Raw genomic sequence first — 21982 nt, forward strand, 5'->3', positions numbered from 1 at the left:
CTGAGCTAAAAACAGCTGCCTGCCCAGGAGTGTGGAGGGATTTCCTTGGCTGTCTCAGCAAATCCCAGGGCACACTGCAAGCAGTGTTCAGGTCACAGCCAGGAGAAACAGCCTCCAGCCCTGCTGTTCCTCAACTTTGTAGCTGTGCAGTTAATTACCCCCAACTTCAGACAACCACCTGTGGTGCTCTAGCAATATTTCTTTGCTTGCAAAATGTGTTGGTTCCCGGGAATTTCAGGTTTTTGAAGCTGGCTGGGTTGTTGGTCTGTAGCCAAAAATCAGTGTTGCTTGGGAGTAAGAAAAGCCTCAAAAAAAAAAGAAAGAAGCTAAGTTTTGTGTATGAACTTTTGCCTTCATTTTGGAAAAAGCATGATGCTGCCAAACCCAGGGAAGGGAAGGGTTACTCCCTACCAGATTCAACATCCTCTTATCTATATCCAGAGTGCTTCTTCAGCACATGTAATTTGAAATTCCCACCAAAGTCCTGGAGCCCTGTGCCTGCAGCTGCATACGGTGCATCCATGATTGCTCTGCTGCTTCTGCTGAAATAAATCTGCTGTCTGGGGCTTCAGCTCTCTCCTGCTGAAAACCAGGTGTAATGATAATGCCTGTGTAAGCACTCACTGATACTGGCCAGAAAAGTTGCTAGAAATCAAAGTAAATGGAATATTTTGCGGATTTTCCACCCAAATTTACATGCAGCATGCCCAGGCAGGATAATTAACTGAAGGAGACCATAAGCTTAAAAATTTCCAATCCATGCTGACACAAAGCCTGTCTGAGATGGTGGTTTATGGGTCAGGTGTGTGTGAAGTCTATTGTAGATGCCAGCATTTGAAGACATATCTGAAGCATCTGTTATGTGAATATTTTTCAACTTGGCCAGGTCTGGTGGGAGGTGTCCCAGCCCATGTCAGAGGGGTGGAACTGGGTCATCTTCCAGGCCCCTTCCAGCCCAAACCATTCTGTGATTCTGTGATCTTGTGTGGTGCCTGGTTATTGAGATCCACCTGAGGAGGTGCAGAAAGTCTCTCCTTATTCCCCTTGTGAAAATCAAATTGGCTTTCTGCTCTGAGATCAGAAATCCTGGGGGGAAGCTATTAAAAAGGCAAAAAAGCAGTGGCAGATAGATGAATTCTGTGAGTTGCTGTATTTTTTATACTGTGTGTAAGGGCTGCATGTCCAAACTGAATTTTAGCACCTTAAAGCCTTTTCTATGGGCAGACACTTTCTTTGAGTTACTAAAATGTAATCAGATATTAGAATGAGTCATTTGAAAATAAGCACAAACTAAACACAACAAAAACCCAAAGACCACTAAAAAAGAAAGCAGATGGAAGGTGAAAAGCATCCAAACCCCTGGTTAATATAGGCTTGACAAGGAAGTTTTCTGATCTCAGAATCAACTGATTTTTTCTGGTCAGCACAATATGTCAGGTTGGGATATTAGAGTTTGGAGTCCTTTATTTGTCTGATATCCATTCTCTTTCCTTTTTGCTTATCGGGGCTTTATTGAAGACAAACAAAGAGTAAATGGGTCATGAAAAGGAGGTGCAAATATTTGCTACTTGAAATAGAGAGCAGTATTTTCCTGTACAGTGCCAAAAATGAATACCCATTAACTGCTGCTGTATAAACATTGAACAAGCTCTGTTTATATTTATTAGAGCAGGATTTATAGACCACTTTCCTTTAGAGTAACAATCATTGTTTTATGAGCTATTATTAAGTGGGGGAAAAAAAAAATTGATAATGTTCCTTGTTGTAAAGCTTACTAAGGAAAAGCCACTTCCAAAACCTCGTGTACATTTGTATTATACTTGCTTTGAATTAGCTTCTGATGCTGGGCTCTTCCATGCCCGGAGCTGAGGTGGCAAACATGGTGAAGGTGTTGCATGTTTGAGGGGTTGTGCAAACACAGCTCTCAGTGCTGTGCCTTGGGCTGAGCCTTCCAGGGTGTGAGTGCTATGTGCTGATGGAGGCCCTGGGCACCTGGTACCTCCCTGTGTGCTGAGGGAGGCAGTGAGGTTGGAAAAGATCTCCAGGCAAGCTGGGCCATCAAGTCCAACCTTTGATGGCCACGCTGTCACGCAGACCACAGCACTGAGTTGTTTCTTATCACTTCCACCCCTTCCCTGGGCAGCCCATTCCAATGCCTGACAACCCTTTCAGTGTTAGAAGTTCCTCCTAATATCCACCCTGCCCCTCTCCTAGTGCAGCTTAGTGCCTTTCCCTCTCCTCCTGTCCCTGTTCCCTGGGAGCACAGCCCGCTCCCCCTGGCTGTTCACCTGTGGCATTCAGATTTTCTGAAAAATCCTTTTGCCCAGGATTTTCTCCTGGGAAGTTGAGAAGCCTCAGAGAAAAAGGAAAACAAATTTTTATCTCATTTGCTTCTCCTGTGTTGTGCTTACATGTGGAATGTGTTTGGAGATTGTTTCTCCAACAGGTGATTGTTTCATTGGATTCTGCTGTGGGTTGTTTTCACTCTTTGGCCAGTTAGTGCCAAGCTGTGTTGGGACTCTGAAAAGAGTCAGGAGTTTTCATTATTATCTTTTTAGCCTTTTGTAAGTGTCCTTTCTATATTCTTTAATATAATATATTTTCATTAAATAATAAATTAGCCTTCTGAGAACCTGGAGTCAGATTCATCATTCCTTCCTGCCATTGGGCCATCCTGCAAATACAGTAGTCCCCTCCTGTCAGGGACTTGTGCAGAGCCAGGAGTTCCCTCTGAGCCTCCTTTTCTCCAGGCTGAGCCCCTTCCCAGCTCCCTCAGGTTCCCCAGACCCTTCCCAGCTCCATCCCTTCCCTGGACAGCCCCAGCCCCTCCAAGGCTCTGTGGCCCTGAAGGCCCAGAACCGGCCACAGCCCTCGAGGTGCAGCCTCACCGTGCAAAGGCCACAGACAAATCAGGGCTCATGTGAAATCAACTCCTGGGTGTTCTCCTCTTGGAACCCTCCCTGTGCTGCTGCAGGGAGTTATTTTTACCTCCCCAGCTGCCCTTCCTGGTTCCATTCCTGCTGAAGCCTGAAGGAAAAGGCTTCCAGTGGTTCCAGTGGTGCAGAGCTGAGCGGGGTGGTTGCGTGGTGACAGCACAGTCAGGTTTTTGTACCTCACTAAAACATCTCTAATAGGCCTTTTCCATCCATTCTGACAAGATCTGTGTTGATCAAAATTGAGATGCAAACCCTATCCATGAGGGGGTTAAATTGGAGATAAAAAAAGAGATTAAGCGTTGTTACTATGATGTTTTTTGAAAATTTTTCGTTGCCCAGGATTTTTTTTCCTGGGAAGCTGAGAAGCCTCAGAGAGGAGTGAAAACAATAATTGTCTGATTGCTGCTCCTGTGTTTTGCTGCTTTGGAATGTGGCTTAGACATTGTTTACCAACAGGTGAATGTTTGATTGGTTCCATGTGAATTGTTTTAATTTAATGACCAATCAGGGACAAGCTGTGTCAAGGTTCTGAGGAATTACAGGTTTTCATTATTTATTCTTGTTAAACCTTCTTGTTGATGTATCTTTTTTCTTTCTTTAGTGTAGTTTTAGTATAACATTTTTTAATATAATATAATAATAAATCAGCTTTCTGAAAATGAGAAACCAGATTCTCATCTCTCACCTCATTCTAGAAACCCTCACAAATACTGTTGCAGAAATTGTTAAAAAACAGTGCAAGGATATTTTTTGTATGAAAAAAGAACATTTTTTATAAGTAACTACCCTTTTTTTCCTTCCCTGTGCATGTTTAGTTTTTTAATTATTATGCACTTTAATGCCCCACAGAGACAGGCATCATAGCTCAAGGCTTTATCTCAGTAATTTGTTTGTCATGAATGCAATTACTAGGAATAGAAATCATCTTATCCAAGATACTTGGATCTTAGCAGGATGCTTGGCATGTTGTTTTCAAAAATTTTGCCTCCTTTTTTTGGGATCTGGCAGACTGATAGGGGATTGTACTCAGTATTCCAGTCCTTGCCTATAAAAAAAAAGCCACAATTTTCATTGTCATAAAAGATTCATTCACATTTGATCTTGAGTGTCCCTTTTTGACTATCAATGCAAAAGGCATTTAGGGATGTTCTGTGAAATGAGGCCAGGCTGAGATTTCTAGGGAGATTGAGAATTTGGCCTTTGGGTGACTCCTGAAACTTTCCATAAGAGTAGTTCTGCAGTAATGTCATTAGAGTATCCTCAAGCCCCTGGACAGGATTAGCACTCACTGGTTTCAAGCACTGCAAAAATAGAAACTTAAGAGGAAGGCCAAAAAAAAAAAAAAAAAAGCTCCCAAAAGCAAATGAAAAATCCCCCAAATGTTTCTGTCCCAAGAATTTATTGCCTGAATTGCAAAGTAGGAATAGTGGATGAGCTGAGGTCTGATTTGTCTTTCTATGATGGGACTCCTTGAGAGATGCTCATTTAAAGGAATCCCTTTATTTTACCTAGAAGCAGAGGCTGAAGGGATGATCTGCTTGCTGAGGCTGTCTGAGGGGGATCTGCATTCATTTTCCTGCTCTGCTCCAGATTTCTGTAACATTTTTACTGCGATGGGATTCAGCTCACACACCCTGAGCTGCTGGGGGGCCACTCGGGAAGGGTACATGAATGAAGAGAGGGGAATTTATCTCCTGCTTTGAAAGGGAGGATAGATCAGCTCCTGATGTGCTGATCCCCTCCCTGTCCATTCCTGAGAGAGCAGCAAATATCCCATGTCCAGCTCCATAACCTTGTCCACCTTTTAGACATCTAAAAGCAGGAGAAAGAAGAAGTCCATAACTAGCCCTATGTGGAAATTTGGCACAGTGGCACTTGTCATTAGTTATGGGTTTGTTAAAAGTTGGGAGATGCTCACAGAAAAGGGAAAATAGGGGAAATGATTATGTCTTAGTACTTTTTAGTGGAGTCTTGGCAGTGAAATGCAGATGTGTGAGTGGAGGCTGGAGGAGCCATTGGCTCTCATGGTGTGTGACCACAGAATCACAGAATCACAGAATTTCTAGGTTGGAAGAGACCTTTAAGATCATTGAGTCCAACCCATGTTCTAACACCTCAGCTAGATCATGGCACCAAGTGCCACATCCAGTCTTTTTTTAAACACATCAAGGGATGGTGACTCCACCACCTCCCTGGGTAGATGATTCCTGTATTTGACCACTCTTTCTGTGAAAAACTTCCTCCTTAATTCCAGCCTGTATCTCCCTTGGTGCAGCTTGAGACTGTGTCCTCTTGTTCTGTCTGTTTTTGCCCAGAGAAAGAGACCGACCCCCAGCTCACCACAGTCACCCTTCAGGAAGTTAAAGACCGTGATAAAGTCACCTCTGAGTCTCCTTTTCTCCAGGTTGAACAACCCCAGCTCCCTCAGTCGTTCTTCATATGGCTTGTGTTCCAAGCCCCTCACCAGCCTCGTTGCTCTCCTTTGGACACGCTCAAGCATGGGGGCCCTGCTGGCACTGCAGGGGTCACTGAGGCAGGATGAGATGCTGAAACACAAATCCTCATCTCCTTGTGGTCTGTTTTGTCCTCTGTGGTGTGGAGTGGTGGCTGATGGCTCTTTTTGTTTTGTTGTCCTGCAGGTTACTCTGGCCAGGACTTTGACTGGGCAGACTACCAGAAGCAGTGTGGAGCTGAGGCAGCACCTCACCTGTGCTTTAGAAACGTAAGTTCTTCCCTTTGCTCCTGTCCTGCCATGTGAAACAAAACAGCTTGCACAGAAAAGGTGCTGCAAAGCTTTGAGGGCTTCCTCCCAGAGCACTGTGAGGATGCCTTAGGTAGGAAACTGGGGGAATCTTCCAGGTTTCCATCCCTAAAAGAGAAAAAACTTATTTTAGTCTTGTCTTTATCTGTAATTATCCTGCTCTTCATCCCCTCCCTGGTTTTGTACAGCACTAAAAGGATCTCAACTGGTTATTACTATTAATTCAAGTGCTACTAAAAATAATTCAGGTAAAGAAGTTGCATAGTATCATTTGTCCCTTTTTACATTTTAGGTGTTCTCTCTGTATCCCAGGGATACAGAGAAACCAAACCACATGTATTAAAATGCTAAATGTTGAAAATGAAGGAGAGGATGATTAACCCTCATGGATGCTCTGGTCCTTGGAACAGTTCGTGTCCCTCCTTGATGCTGAAATAGTGATGTGAGAGTGATGGATGCCATTAAGATTCACAGCTTTTGAAATAATCTTTTGCAGGCTGTTTTATGGCAGTGACAGTCTTGTGTGGCTTGATCTGACAGATATTCATTGCTTGGGGAAAGGCAGATGTAGCATTCTGCCTTTCCCAGCAACCTGGTGCTCTCCTTCATGTGCCCATCAGCTGATGAGGGTTGAGATCCCATCAATAACTGAAAATACTCCTGATGGTGGTACCTAAATGTTAGTGGTGCACCTAAAATGAGCACAGGAAGCTTTGCAAAATGAAGTGATGTGGTGAATGATGGACAGACAGGTTTCTGTAGGAATGTTACAGAAAGTCACAGGACTGAGGGATGTGGTATTTATGGAAAGCAGAATGGAGACAGGCACCAGCTGTGGTTTTCCATGGCTTTCCTCGTCTGTGGTGGCCTAGGGGCAGCCTGGCTTGGAAGCTTTGATGGTGAATTAATGAATTTTTTATTGATGAACTCACAGGAACTGTACCATGAGCAGAGTCTGACTTGGGAGTCAAACCAGAGTAAGGATTTCTTTGCCCAATAGAGGCTGTCTCCCTGAAGGGACTTAAAGCAAAGATTTCCAGCAGTCCTGAGGGAAGCTGGACAGTAATGCATCACACCAATACAGTGGGGCTATTTTTGCATTTCCCTTTTGCAAGCATCCCCACCTTTCCTTTATATCTCTTTTCATTTTGCCAACTAGTGGATCTCTTCTCTCAGCTGTGGCAGCCTTGAGAAAAGTCTCTGCATAATATCCTCTAAGATTAAGTCAGGTCTGGGCATTTTTTGGTCCTTTTTTTTTTTTGTTTTTAAGGAAACATTCATCAGATGAACATGTGTCTCTTATTCTTCCACTCTCAATAACACAATTCTTTTCAGAAGGAACTGCTCTGCTTTCACTTGTGCAGCCTCCTGGCTGGCTGGTCCCCTTGAATTGTGGCTGTGAGGGGCTCTTTGATGGAAGCTTTCTTTGCATCTCCCACCTCGTGCAGCCAGACGTGGTGCTGGCACTGGAGGTGCTGTAGCTGTTTCCCCAGGAGGGATTTTTTAACAAGGAGAGGCAGTTGTGGAATGGATTGACGTGCCCAAATGCTTAGTAAAATAAACTCCACCTAACTGTTTTGCCATTGATTCTGTATAAATGAGCCTCCAGCACCGAACTGCAATGAAAGGAGCCAGGGTGATGATGAATGGCATTTCCTTGTTAGGCAACATAAAAGGCATTTTAACAAACTCAGCAGCTTTTGCAGGGTGAAGCTGATCTGTGTGCTGAGCAAGGCTTGAGGCAGTCCAAGGTGTGCTTGAGAGTAGCAGAATGTTCTAGGATGGAAAAGAGACCAAAGCCATGAGGTTTTAGTCTCTCAGAGAGCTCTCAGTGGTTGTTCAAGGTGAAGTGCCCATGGTCCTTGGTGTTGTAGCAATGGCAGAAGGGTTGAATTTGAGCCTGGCTTCCAGTTTCTCACATAGGATGAGGGTTTGGTGTCATTTTGAGTCAGTGGCAATTATTACCCATCCCAATTATTATCAGTAAAAAAATCTCATTTCAGAGAGGGAACCCTTTCTGTGCTACTGTGTGCAGAGGGATGCAGAGCAGGTGGAACAGAGGGGAGGGAAATCCAAGGAGAGGAAGCCCTGGTATGGACACAGGTGTTGCATTAGTGTGTTTTCAGGGAGAGTGGTGGGGGAAAAACTGGGAAGGGGCTGAGAATAAATGACAGGAGGGGACATTGGAAGGAACAGTGGCAATGAGCACATCTGGATCCATCTACACTCCAGCCAATGTACCTGAAATCCTTGTTCATTGAGCTTAAAACAGAATCACAGGATGGTTTGGGTTGGAAGGGTCATTAAAGACTGTCTAGTTCCAGTCCCCCCATCCCATGGGCACTGCTGCCATCCTCTAGATTGGTTGCTCAGAGGTCCATCCATGAAAATTCCATGAAGAAAAGCACACTTGAAAAGGTTACTCAGATATCTTCAGCTCCAGTCAGCTTGGGTGACTGAATGCTTGAAGAGGTTTCTCTGGTCCTAGGCAAGGTGGTTTTTTGCTTTGTAAAGTTTCTCCTGGCAAGGTAAGAGATGCTTAAGCACTGGAGTTCTAGGAACCCTCTGGGTAGTATCACATTAACAGAAAATGATCATTAGCAAACATTCAGACATCCTTGGAGCTGATGTGGAGCAGCTTCCTCCCAGTCCCCTAGGAGTCAGGGATAGGAGTAGAACATGACATGCATTTCATCACTGAGTTTTCAATGGGTGCTGGTGCAAACCTGCTCCTGCATGGGCTCCTCTCTCCAGGGTCACAGCCTCCTCTGGGTGTCCATCTCCTGTGACAGGGATCCTCCAGGGGCAGCAGTGTCTACTCCCCTGCAGACCCCCATGTGCTGCAGGGGCACAGCTGCCTCACCCTGGGCTGCACCAGCACAGCTCTGATTTGGCTCTGGATGCCTTTGCATTCTTCAGGGAATCCTGCCCTTCCAGCAGAAAGCAAACCATGCTAAATGTATGCTTCCCAGCACACAGTCTGGTTGAAGTTGTGCAGTGCTGCAGTGCCATGTTTCAGCGTTGCCTCTTGCCTCTTTTCAGACATCCTTCAGCCGTGGCTTCACCAAGAACATGAAGCTGGAGGCAGTGAACCCCAGGAACCCTGCAGAGATTTGTGTGGCTTCCATCACCTCGGTGAAAGGACGGCTGATGTGGCTGCACCTGGAAGGTACCTGCTCTAAAGGCTGCTTGTGTTTGTCTGCTGCACTCACTCACTCACTCACTCACTCACTCACTCACTCACTCACTCACTCACTCACTCACTCTCTCTCTCTCTCTCTCACTATTTCACTCTCACTCTCTCACTCTCTTAATTTTATCCTTCATCCTCTGCACAAAATTGCTCTCTTCAACTTTCCAATTTTGTGCATACTGACCAGTTATGTTTTATGAGGCATTACATTTACCTGCTCTTTCTCTGGGGCAGCTGCAAGTTCCTTCACCCTTCCATCCACATGGTCTTTATCACCATGATGACAACCTCCTCCCTGCCACCATCATACACCCTCATCCTAGAAATAGAAGTTTGCCTCACTTGTGCAGCTGTGACTTCTACAGCAGTTCCCAACCTGACAGTTTGTACAGGAGGAGAGGTCTCTAATCAGAGCCCTTAAAGTTGGTAAAAACATTGCCAGGTAACCCAAAACATTTATAATTCCTCCCAAGTGTTTGCTTTTGGTAGAGCTGTGTGCAAGGGCAGGTTTTGTTTTTTGAACTCTAAGATTGTTTGCCTTCTAGCTCAAGGTAGCAAAAGCTTATCTGGAGCCTGGTCTGAATACAGGGCAAATATTATTTTTTAATTGCTGGAATCAACAATTGTTTTAAATTTCATTCCCACTGAGGCTGTTGTTGAATTTACACCCATCTGATCAGGGAATTTGACCCATTTTGGGAACTTCTTTTCTTAAATGACCAGGTGTCTTCACTTGTATATGCCAAAGATGTGGATAGATGCAGGACGAGAGCAACACACTCCCAAGTTGCTTCCTTCCCTCATCTCTTTCTTCCTGCCTCTTACTCTCTTAATTTCTTAAAGCATGTTTTTTTACAGCTTACCATAAAAAAGCCCTGTGTACATCTACTTTCTTTTGAGTTCTGATATATAGGTGCTCTAAGCTTGGTTTATATCTCAGTACCAGGAATTGAATGATCTGTCGTAAACAGAAAAGATGCAAAAGACTGCAGAAAACAGAGAGAAATCTTTGCTGCTCTAGGAATACATCACTACAGTATGCACAGTGTTATGCAAAAAGCAGGCATTAAAAAAAAAAAAACACAACCAACTGCTTGCAGAGTTGTAAAATAAATGTGGCTTGAAGTGAGGCATGGGGGTTTTTTTTACTCCATTAATATAGTGTTGTTTCTAACTGATTATTTATATTCTGGAAGCAGCAAGGCTCCCCAGTTCCACAGGAGCCCCTCACTGAAGACCTCAGGTCCCACCATTTATCACAGGCGCCTCTGCAGCTTTCATGGTTGCCCTCCCAGTTTCCCAGTTGGACAGCCCAGGCTGCAGCCATAAACCAGGAGCACAGGAGTTAAGCAGGGCTGAGTTAGACAGGGCTGAGTTAGGAGCACTGTGTGATAAATCACACTTTGTACAGTAGCAAAACCCTAAACTCGAAGGCGAGCGTTTAATGAGCAGCAGTGCGGTTCCCCCGTGGTGGAGGAGAAGCTCAGGACTGATGGGATGCTCTGTGCTCTCTGCTACTTTATTACTCATCATCTGCATTGTTAATTTTTACTGGTTCATTTTAAATTTTAGAGCTTGAAGCTTTCTGGTGTGAATTTATACAAGTAATAATGCACGCTCCCTGCACAGCCCAGGAATTTGAGGAAAACCCTTTGGTTAATCACTTCTCCAGGGAGGTTTCCTGTAATTTCCCCTTCTGCAGTTTTCTGGAGTTGCTGCTCTGTTCTACCCATCCTGTAAAATTCATAGCAGACATTTTCCTCACCCTGTTTCCAGTCTCCTTGTTTTCCCTTTAACCTCCCAATTCCCACGGACATTTCTTGCTCTGAGAAGAGAGCGGCATAAAACGCAACAGATGAAACTAATGAGTCTCAGAAAAGCTGTTTTCCACTCCTGTGAGCGAGGCCAAGGGAAGCAGTAAGATGTTGGAAGTGGAAAGCAGGGTTATCAATTGCCAGAGGGCAGAAGCAGTGCCAGGGAGGACAGAGGAGCTGTGAACATGTCTTACAAGAGGAACAAAGTGTTGCAGGAGAACGGGCATTGTGCTGCTTTCTTGCTCCTCAGGGTGACTGCAGCTGTAAACTTCAGAAGCAGAATGTTCATAGAACCACTTTGGTTGGAAAAGACCCTTCACGTCTCATTTATTGTTGCTTGTAAGCAGGAGAGTATGTTTCATCTGGTTACTTTATAATAATTTTGAGCTGTAGAATAATTAGGATTGGAAAGGACCTCTAAAAGAATTGAGTCTGTTTTGTCAGAATTCACCATTACAATAATGAAGCAATTGGTTTTCCCAGACCTGGTGACATTTCAGTGGGGTCTGTGTTGATTTCTTGCTCTGTTTAGGGCTTGATCCATGGCTTGCTCACTGTGTGCATGTCTTGCCACTGACTCACTGTTGTCACATGGGCTCCTTGCCTGGATTTGTGGTGTCAGGTGGAAATGGAGCTCCCCACTGGAGCTTTCATCAGGTTCAAACTGAGCAGTGACCATGTGGTATTATCTTGTGGAGGGAAATGGTTTTTCAGGGAATTTCAGCAGCAAATACAAGATTTCAGCTGAAATCTTGTGTTCAGCAAATTGTGTCCTTGACCTATGCCTTCATCCCATTCTCTTCCCCCTACTCCAGTGTATATTTTCAATGATAGTGCATGAACACAATGCAGGGCTCAGGGGAACACCATGAGGACATCCATGGATCTACACAGACATCCTAATTGCATTTTTTTCATTATTTCCTCCAGCAGTGTTCACCTATTTCCCTGCCTCCTTCGAGGAGGAGGCTTTTTTCTGCAGCCACACACTCTGAGAGCAGCAGGTTTATTACTGATCCAAATGCTGCACCTCAGCCTCAGTGCTGTTCCCATCACAAAGTTCAATTACTGTTTCAATTACACCACAAGCCCTTGATGAACACAGATTAGTGGCAAGCTCCCTGTAGTCCTCTGGCTGTGCACAGTCAAACATTTGCTGCCTTTAGCAGGAGGCAAAGATGTTCTGACAGATGCCAAGGCAAGGGTGATGCAGGGGGAGCTGCTGATCCTTTGGTCCCTTTCATTAGGAGATCACCCCATGCTGGTGCTGGAGCTGTCTCTCCTGGGGTGGAATTGGCAGAGGGAGGAGGTGAAGTTGCTGGCCCAGCTGTACCAGCAACTTGAACTTGGAGTAGTTAAATGGTGCAATGACTCAGGACACAAGGGTTGCTTTAGAAAGAACTCAAAGCCAGCAGGAATATCTTCATTGGATTTTAAGTGGACATCAGGTAAATTAGGGAAAAAAAAAAGTAGGAAAAATTTCCTTCTTTGAAGGGGTGGTCAAGCATTTTAACACGTTTCCCAGGGTAGTGGTGGAATAATATCTCTGGAAGTGTTCAAAAGTCGTGTAGACGTGGTGCTGAGAGACATGGGTTAGTGATGGGCCTGCCAGTGATGGGTTAGTGGTTGGGCTTGATGATCTTGGAGATCTTTTCCAACCTAAATAATTCTTTTGTTCTGTGAGTGAGACTCACATCAATGAGGACAGGAGGTTTTCTTCTAAAGGAGGTGTATAAACAAATTGGAAGATAATTGCTTTAACTAGAGACTTCAGGTGAAGTTTTGGAGTCAGCATTGTGACAGAGACCTTGGTGCATGTGTCCCACTTGGGATTTTTATATTTCTTCTCTCCTGTTGGGTGATCAGCTCTTGTTTCATGTGAGGAACCCTAGGAGAATTTGTGGCGCTTGTGGACAGAAGAGTGGGTACCTCTCCCCCTTAAAAAATGGGACTCAAGGGCAGAGCTGCACAAAAAAGCTTCAGGGAAGCACTGGAGCATCAAAGCCTCTGGGATACACTCTCCTACCATTAAGAGCAAGCATTCAACAAGTCCTTCCAACTCAGTTATGCAACTTCACAAAATATCCAGGGGTCAGCCGGGCTATCTTGTTGAGGGAAGTTACATATGTTTAACCTCCCTGGCTTTTGGCTGCTTCACTGCACACCCTCAAAGTGCTCTTAATGGAGTTTTCCTCTGAACCACATTGCACTGTAAATGCAGCAGCCTCATCCTTCTTGTCTGTGCAGAACTAAAGATGAAATGGGGCCTGATTGGGGTGCAGGGGAGCAGATTTATTTTCACATGTTCCATCATTCGCTTCCCCAGGCTCGTAATGGATGCTTGGATGGCTCTGGGCTTGGTGTTACCATGCCTAAATCCCATTATAAATTTGTGTTTATAGGTTCACAGATGCCCTCTCCAGAGTACATTGTTGATGTGGAGTCCATGGACATTTTCCCTGTTGGCTGGTGTGAAGCAAATGCTTATAACCTCACCCCACCACACAAAGCTGTTTGTAAGTACATGGATGGAGACCTGAGCAGTGCAGATGATGCCAGGGATTTTTCCTAAGGTCTCTAATCCCATTTTTGACACTATCAACCTGCTCAGGAGACCAATAACCAGGCTATTTACAGTACACAACCAAGTGTACACAACCAAGTGTACTGCAATAAATCATAATAAACCTAATTAGTGACCAGACTGGAATTATACAGTTTGTATTTTTCTCTGTGATCAGCCCCTCCAAAAATGGAGTTGTCTGTGCCGGGGGAGGCTGTTCCATGGTTTGGGATTGCAGAGGGGGTTGTGGGTTTGCAGAGGGGTTGTTGGTCAGTGGGGTTGTCAGAGTTGTGCTGAGCCAGGTTCACTCAGGCAGCTGAGTGGATTAGGGACAAAGTCCTCAGATTTAAAAAAGAAACTCCATAAAATGTCAGGTAGAATGGATATACAGAGGCCATCCAGGTGCCCCTTTCCGAAACAGCATCTGCTTCATCTAAATGGAGAAATAATTGCTGCCATTCTGTGATGGAATTTCTGCCCTTTTCCAGGGCATCTCTCCCTTATTTCACTGCCCTTGCCAGCTCAGAGATTTTCCTTGTGTTCAGTTTAAATTCCCCCTCAGCACAATTAAGCCCACAGTGTTTTGTCCTGCCTCCAGTGCATATTAAGACAAATTTCTTTCCTTTCTATTTGCATTTGAAGGCAGTTCATGAGAAACTTGGTGTTGTTCTCCTGTTCCAATATATCCAATCTCAAGCCACCAGGTGAAAAATTGGCCTCATTGTTTATATTAATTAACATCTGAAAGGCAAATTTTAAAATGTATCATCCCTTCCGAAGAGTTAAATATGCCTAAGTTAAAAATCAGGCAGCCAGAGCCTAATTTAGGAGAATACTGCTATGGCAACATTATGCAGCCTTATCACAAGTTATTGCTGGGGATAAATTATGCTGGAGGTAATCATGCTTGTAAAATGTAATCTTATCCATATGTGGTTCTGTATGGAAAAATATTTGTGTTTTCATTTTAATTTTTTTCTTTTATGCTGATCCCATAAAACACAATATTAGCATTCCAGAGGAAAGATTAAATGTATTATTACATCCTTAAAGTAGGTTTTAATGATGTAGTGACTTACTTAAAAATACCAAGAAAAGATGGTGATAGTAATTAAGTACCATTTCATTGTGTTCAAAGTCATTTTCTAGTCAGTGCATTTACACAGCTTTTTTATGCATTCTGGGTGTACTTAACAGGACAGAAGGGGACAAAACTATTTTTTTCTTTCTTGCTTCATTTTTGCAGTGCGAAGGAAGAGGAGAATTGCAGTTGTGCAGCCAGAAAAACAGTAAGTTGTTTTGGTTTTTTTTTTTTTTTCTTATTTAAGGTGGTGTTTTCACAGGAATGCATCAGGTCTTCCAGGGGGGATAATACACAGCAGCTGTGTGGCTCAGTAACTACTGCTCAGATACTGCAGCACAGCCAGCAAGAGGATTCTTTGAAGTCTGAAATATTTGTTAGCATATTAGAAAGTCTCTGTAACAGCAATTTTTTGTTGGCTGGGGCTGTGCAGCCCCTGTCTGATGGCCATCAAGGGATGCTTATGGAAGATGGACATACACCAGGAGGGCATTTCCCTCTCTAGCTCTTGCAGTTTGTAGAAACCTGAATTTAAGGGGTTTAAGGGAGGATATTTGGAGCCTGGAGGTCTAAAGCTGACACATCAGAGTGTATTTTCAGAGAAGGGGTGGATCTGGCTCCTTCATCTGCAGTACCCTGGTCTGTGATCAGCCATGGCAAAGTGGAATTGTGTTGGAGGTATCTCTGTTCCCCATACCAGGCTGTTGCTGGTGTAGCTTTTGGTCCAGCCTGGGGACTGTTTCTGGCCCTTTGTCCTGTCTGATGCTATTAAATACACCAAATACTCTATTAAATACACCCCATTTCTCTTTTAACAGGTTACCATCCACAGTGCCTGTTGAGAAAATACCTCATGACCTCTGCCCAGTTCCTCAGCTAGACACAACAGGTAAGGATCCTTATTTCAAAGAACCATGTTCCCAAATGGAAGGGGAGGACCCCAGAAAGGCAGTGAGTTCTCATGGGGGTGGGGAGATGGAACCACATCCTCAGGGGCTGTAAGGTGGAGTGAACCCACCTGATGCACCCCAGGTGAGGGTCTGTTTCTCCACATGTCCTGCTGGGGCTGTCAGAGTTCCCCTGGAGCTGGCCCATTGCAGATGTTGATGTTAAGACAAGGCTAATGACTCTCTCTGGTGGAGATGGGTGCAGGTTGTTGATTGACACTGATGAAATTGGGTACAGCAGGACCTGATGGGTCCCCTCTCTTAGGTCAGGACTGTGTGGTGTGGCTGCTGCTTCTGCTGAAGGCAAATTCCTCTCCCCTTTAGCAGTGGCAGGAGGCTCTGAGTGCAATATTCATCCAATTGATGGTGTGAACCCAGCAGCAGGGACAGGATTTAACTCACTTTATTTCAGCAGGCTGTGGGACACATATTGGCATTGCAGCCAACACCCCATTACAGTCAAATGGGGAGAATCAGGGTCCTTTTGGGTATGATAACCAAAAAAAGTGGATAACCACTTGGAAGGCATGTGAACCACATCTAGAAGTTCCCATTTCTCTCCATGGTCTATGAAGGAGCCCAGAGTAATTAGCCCAGACAAGGAAAACTGCTCTGTAGACCCTTGCTGGGTCAGGGAGTGGCACTGCAGGACTTGTGGGGTTGGACAGGAGCTGAGGAGGGGTTTCTGAGGCTCTTTCTTCACTGGGAGAATGTTCTCCCTGAGCTGACTGCCTGTCTGTGAGGCTCAGCTCGTGCATCCCCTCCTGGCAGGTTGCAGTGTCCCCCTGCACTGTCAGTTCTGGGACAGCCCTGGCTCCTGTCGTGGATTAACTCCTTTCCCAGTCCTCCTTTCAGCAGGGTGTGCAGATAAATCAGTCACTGTCAAAACCACCTCATTTTCCCATGCTGGAGGGATTTGAATAGCAGAGCCTTCCCTCTATTTTGTGCCTCCTTTATTCTCCTCCCCTTCCTCCCACATCCAGGAGGAAGAAGTGTGGAAAATAGAAGAATAGAAACGTCCACAGGCACAGGAGGGTTTAATTTACAGCCTTGGAAGAAGCTTGAATTGATGTAAAAACAAAGTACACAGACATTAAACAGAAAAATCATAAACTCATGTTCTATAGTTATAAGTAAGAATATGCTTCAAGTGAGAAACTATTGATGAAGGGTTTATAATGTAAGGGTGTAATTGTATAGAATAAGCTAAGAGTTTAGAAGTTACATTAAAAGCATATGTGTGTACATGTGATTGCATCCCATTGGATGAAAGTATACACATTACAGTAGAAGTAAGTAAAGGTGATAAATTAGAAAAACAAAACAAACTTTGTGGCAACTATCCATTAGATTAGAAAGTTATATATTATCTTGTAAGGAAAAACTTGAGACCATTTTGAGCTATAGCTGACTACTTATTCTCTTAAATCTCACAGCCTCTAAGATTGATATTTATTTAAACAATAAATTGTTTCTAACCCAACTGTAGCCCCATCCCTTGAATTAAAACAATGATAATAACAAAGAAGTGCCCTTGATTTATGGTATATGAGTGCTGCAGGCACCTCACTGCTGCTTTCTCCTTGCAGGCACCATCAATGGGAGGTACTGCTGCCCCCAGCTCTACATCAACCACCGCTGCTTCTCAGGTCCATATTTAAACAAAGGCAGGATTGCAGAGCTACCTCAGTCTGTGGGGCCTGGCAAGTGTGTGCTGGTCCTCAAGGAGGTATGGCCCAGCTCTCTTTTGGGGGGATGTCAGAGGAAAGGATGGGTCATGGCTTGCCAGACCCAGAATTTGCAAACAATGCACTTAAAATTGTCCTGGAGTGGTTTCCATGAGGCAAAACTGCAAGCCAGGGAGAAGGGGCAGGTTTTGCATTGTGGGTTTTGATGGGAGAGCTGATATTTTTGAAACATGGGGAGTTCTTTTGGTTGGAAGCAACTTCAGTGTGGGTTGCCATCAACACAGGAGCAAACAGCAGTGTCATGGAGACATGGGCATCTCTTTTTGGAGACATAAACAATTTCCCAAGGAGCAGGACAATGGCAGTGGTCCAGCATTGGTCCGTGTTACTTTGCAGAAAATATTCAAGCTTATTATGGCCATAAGCTCAAGCTCATTCTGCCCATGGGAACCAGTTCCAAATTCTGGGAAGGGTGAAAAGAAAACATTCAGGGTGTTGCTGTGCCTGATTCTGGTAGCTGTTGCTGAGATGTGAGAGATGCCAGCAGCATGGAGAGCCATGGGCAGGATGGAGGTGAAATATTGCAGCACAATTGAAGTTCCTGATGTTCTTCAGCCCTTTCCACCCAAGGCTTGTCCTTGCCTCCACCACTGATGCAGTGAAGCATCATCCTGTGTGTGTACCCTTGAATCCCAAAGTTTTAGGTGAGTTACAAGTAACTCTTGTGCAGTTTAGTACCAAACTTACTTTTACAGCATTGCTGTTCATTATTCCCAGTGCCAGCACAGGTTTTCTGCTGGGACCACTGGTTTATTGTGGTTTCTTTCACTGGAAGAGGCAAGTGAGGTGGCAATGCCTGTTGTTTGACATCAGCTGCAAAGTTTGTCTCATTTCTGAAGTATTTTCTTGGTAAACAAGTTGAAACCTGGAGCCAAAGACAATGGAGACATCAGCTACTGCCATCCAGCCATTGCACCTGGGCTGAAAAGTGGTGACTGTAAGGTAGTTGTATGTAATAAAGGCTGACTTGAAGTTAAATTAAAATAAACACATTGTCAGGTTTAGTTTTAGTACTGGGGTCAGAATATCTAAGAAGCACAAACAGTTCTTCATATGTGCCAAGAACTCCTCAGCAACCTTGTAAAATTAAATAAGGTGTCTAAGTTCTTAAGACTCCAGGTGATCTATAACCTCCCCATATTTTAGAGAAATATGCTGTAAAGATTAATTGGTTTCATTGCTTACTGCTCTTACTGTTTTTAAGACACTTTGCTCTTTGTCTATTTAAAAAGAAAATGGACCATGACAAAAGATGCCTTTTAGATCCTTGATGATCTAATGAAAGAATCCCAGATAACTCTTCTGCTCCCCTATCTCTGTCCCACAGACACATCAGTATTCCAAGTTAAAAAAATAAGTTTTCTGCCCTGCTTTGAGGCCACCCTGGGATTTAGCATCTCTTGTTAGGTAGGAATGTGGGATTATATCTCAGATAGAGGAAGGAAAATAAGCTTTTCCTCATAAGAATGCTGATCATTGAGGTCTTGAATAGGAGAAAAGAGTTGTGATCATATTTTTAGCTGTACCTTGTCAGTGATATCTCCTAAGAAAACTTCATCCATCTCAAAACTTGAGACTGTTTCAAGGGGGATGGAGATGGGAAATGTGTGAGCACCAGAGAGCTGTCATGGGAAGAACAGTGCTGAACTGCCCAGTGGCATCAGGCACACCAGATATACTCAAAAAAGAGCCCCAGTGCACATGGAAATACATGACATGGAGAACTTCATGAATACCAGGTGCTTGTGAGGTGGGGCAGGGGCTTGTGATGGTGCTGCCTGATGATGTTCACTGGTGTGACTCCAGCTCAGTCAGCTCTGAAAATCCAAAGGCCAGCAGCATCAAAATAAAACCTCACTGATGGACAACAGCAAAGGCTGAGCTTGCCTAACCCACCCTGTGCTCCAAGGCACCCAAACCAATCCTGATGCTGAGGGCTGAAATTCAGCCACCAAAATCTCCTACTGGTCACGCTCCAGCCAAAGGAAATTTGACCTGTCTGAGATGGTTGATGTAATTTTCCATCTCCAGAGAAAGTTGGAAACTGGTCTAGGTTTCTTCACTGGTTTTGTTTAAATCACAGTTAATTTTCTTTTCCAAAATTCTGTTTGTTTGCATTTAATAGAGTGCAGTATGAAGTGATAGTGTTGCTAGAAGGTACCACTGTTACTATGATGGTGGACCTTTGCTGTAGGGTAAAATGCCAAACCCAGTGACTCACTTGAGATACAAGAAGAGTAAAAGCCAGAGGTTTTAAATTTTAAGACCAGAGGTTTTAATTTCATTTTTTTTTCCTTCCGTGAAAAGGAAATAATTGTTCTTACAAAACACTCATGTTTTTGAACTGAGTGTAGAAGTTTGCAGAGTCCTGCTGGTGACAAGCCAGCTTTGAGAAAAGTCCTGGCACTGTGGGTGCCTGTGCAGGGCTGCAGTTGATTAGGTGTCTGGGAGAACGCCCAGACAGGGCCACACTGGTATTGCAGGGCTGGGTTTTCTTTTCTTGCTCATTTCCCAGCTATTCTGACAACTCGTGCAAGCACCATTTCACTGGTGAGGGGACAGGACAGCACTGCTGGTGGAAATTGGTCAGCAAGGTGCCCCAGCAGCCAGTGGGGTGGGTGTAGAGGTGTGCTCAAGGAGAGCTTTGCCAACAAACTCCTGTACAGGGGTTAAATAACTCCCTGGGTTTGCTGATCAAGGCACCTGATGAGCTGTGAACGAGTGTGGCAGCCCCCCAGGCACTTGATGTTTTTGAAAACCCACTTCTGGCTTCCTCATATCAAGTATCAGAGTCCAGTGCTTCTCAGTGTGTGTGGGGAGAGACCAGCAAGAGAGATGTGGGTGAGCAGCTGGAAGGGCTCACTCAGAAATTGTCATTTCATAGCATTTTAAATGGTTTGGGTTGTATTGGACCATAAAGATCACCCAGGGCCAGCCCCTGCCATGGGCAGGGACATCTTGCACTATCCCAGGTTGCTCCAAGCCCCATCCAGCCTGGCCTTGGACACTTCCAGGGATCCAGGGGCAGCCACAGCTGCTCTGGGCACCCTGTGCCAGGGCCTCACCACCCTCACAGGGAAGAATTTCTTCCTCATATCCACTCTAAATCTACGCTCTGTCAGTGTTTGGTGTCTCTAATTGGACTTTTTTGAAGAGTGGTTTGAGTTATGTTTCCAAGGGCCCAATGATAAATTAAATTTTGCTTCTAGTAAATAACCTATCCAAGCAACTCCAGCCAGTGCCATTTTACAGAGTGCTCTGCAGCATTAAGTGAAGCCCTTGCCTGAAAATGATTAATCCTGTAGGGTTTTCAAAATGCTAGCAAATCCTCAGGTTGCTGGATTTAGAGGGGGAAAAAAAACCAACCCAGAAAAAACCAACCAAACAAACATAAACACATTGGTCACTGCAGTATGACCTAGTTATTTTTTCATTTCTGATGAACTCTGTTCGTGGTTGCTGGATAAACTTCATGTTCATCAATCTGAAATCATTTTGCAGACCCCCAAGGAATTAAGAACAGGCGTTAGGTAACAAGCTAAATTAGATGAAAACCAATCCAGATTCACTGTGGGATCACTCATGTGCATACAATGCAGAGTGTTCAAACACACAGTCTGGTGCTGTTAAGAGATTTGTTTTCCTTGTGTTTATCTCCCTATGCCAAGGGTAGGCTATTAAAGCTTGGATTTCCTGAGCCAATAGCAAGAATCATTTTTATTCTCGCTGACTTTGGATTAAAAGGATTGGCACATGTGTTCTCTGGTACAGAGTGGACACACACTGGGCTCCAGGCACACCTCCTGCAAACTCTTTTTGTGGAGACTTCATTGCTATTCTGTTAATACAGTCAAGGCACACAGCTCTCAGGCTCTTCAGCACATTGCTGACCTCTAATGTGTGAATTTCCCCTTCAGTGTTCACTGTGTGGTCCTGTACCTGGTTGTGCCTTTAGAGCTATTTCTGCTTTCATTTTTTTTATTAAACTGGTCCATGATGGGTGTGCAGTCTGTGCAATCTGCTTTGGGTGAGAGGGTTTTCCACAAAGACAAAATCAGCGGTTAGCAGATTTTTGGGGTTGAACAGAAGCATTTAATGCAGTTAGCTTTTCAGACTCAGGTGTTATCTATGGTATGGCAACAATTATATATTCTGGGACCCCTCCTCCTTGCATCCAGCGCTTAACCTGTGCAGCCAGGACAGAAACAAGCACCTGCAAGCTGCTCCTGCCTGTGCAGCACCTGTGTGGTCAAGGACTGCTTTTAAAGCCATCATTGTTGTTGGTTTTATCTCCCCATAGGTTCTCAGCATGGTGATCAATGCAGCTTACAAGCCAGGGAGTGTTTTACGAGAACTGCAGCTTGTGGAAGACCCTCAGTGGAATTTCCAGGAGGAAACACTTAAAGCAAAGTAAGCCTTCAATGTGTGTTCTTTTATTTGGGAGGTTTCAGAAAGGAAACTGACTGGGGGAAAAAAATAGAAGAAAAGGGTTTTTTCCTATTGTGAGAGTTTTACTTTTCTAATTATCGTTTTGCTTCATTGAATTATTTGACTCATTCCATAGCAACTTCAGAAATGAAATATTCACCTGAACAGTTCATTTCTTTTGTCTTTCTCCAAGCAGCCATCCAGTTTTTGATGAAGTCAAGTCCTGAGTTTTATGATAAGCTGTTCTTATAAGCTTGGCTGTTACTGAATGAACTAAATTCCCAGGTTTCTAGATGGAGGAGTATGGCTGCTTTTAAATTAGAGCCTGTCAGGGTAATGCAGAAAAAAATGGTGAGAATGAGTGAACCAAAAAAAGTTCAGACAGATTAGCAGGGACACATTTTTTAGCAGGAGTGTGATTAGGGCAAAGTAGTAACAGATCAGAGATTCAGGTCAAGATTTGATGCCTTTCTAGAAAATATTCTTCAATTCTCTTCTAAACAGCACCAAA

General features: G+C 44.2%; 1 protein-coding gene across 1 annotated transcript in view; it reads left to right on the plus strand.

Moving 5' to 3' along the window:
* SFMBT2 (Scm like with four mbt domains 2) overlaps nucleotides 1-21982 on the plus strand; it is a 115775-nt gene that overhangs the window by 72176 nt on the left and 21617 nt on the right. The window contains exons 10-16 of the mRNA XM_066551040.1: nucleotides 5576-5658; nucleotides 8740-8866; nucleotides 13107-13220; nucleotides 14514-14556; nucleotides 15167-15237; nucleotides 16885-17024; nucleotides 21344-21453. Coding sequence (XP_066407137.1) covers nucleotides 5576-5658; nucleotides 8740-8866; nucleotides 13107-13220; nucleotides 14514-14556; nucleotides 15167-15237; nucleotides 16885-17024; nucleotides 21344-21453 — 688 coding nt within the window. The remainder of the gene's footprint in view (nucleotides 1-5575; nucleotides 5659-8739; nucleotides 8867-13106; nucleotides 13221-14513; nucleotides 14557-15166; nucleotides 15238-16884; nucleotides 17025-21343; nucleotides 21454-21982) is intronic.

Source organism: Molothrus aeneus, chromosome 5 (genome assembly GCF_037042795.1).
Source record: "Molothrus aeneus isolate 106 chromosome 5, BPBGC_Maene_1.0, whole genome shotgun sequence".
Classification (NCBI taxonomy): domain Eukaryota; kingdom Metazoa; phylum Chordata; class Aves; order Passeriformes; family Icteridae; genus Molothrus; species Molothrus aeneus.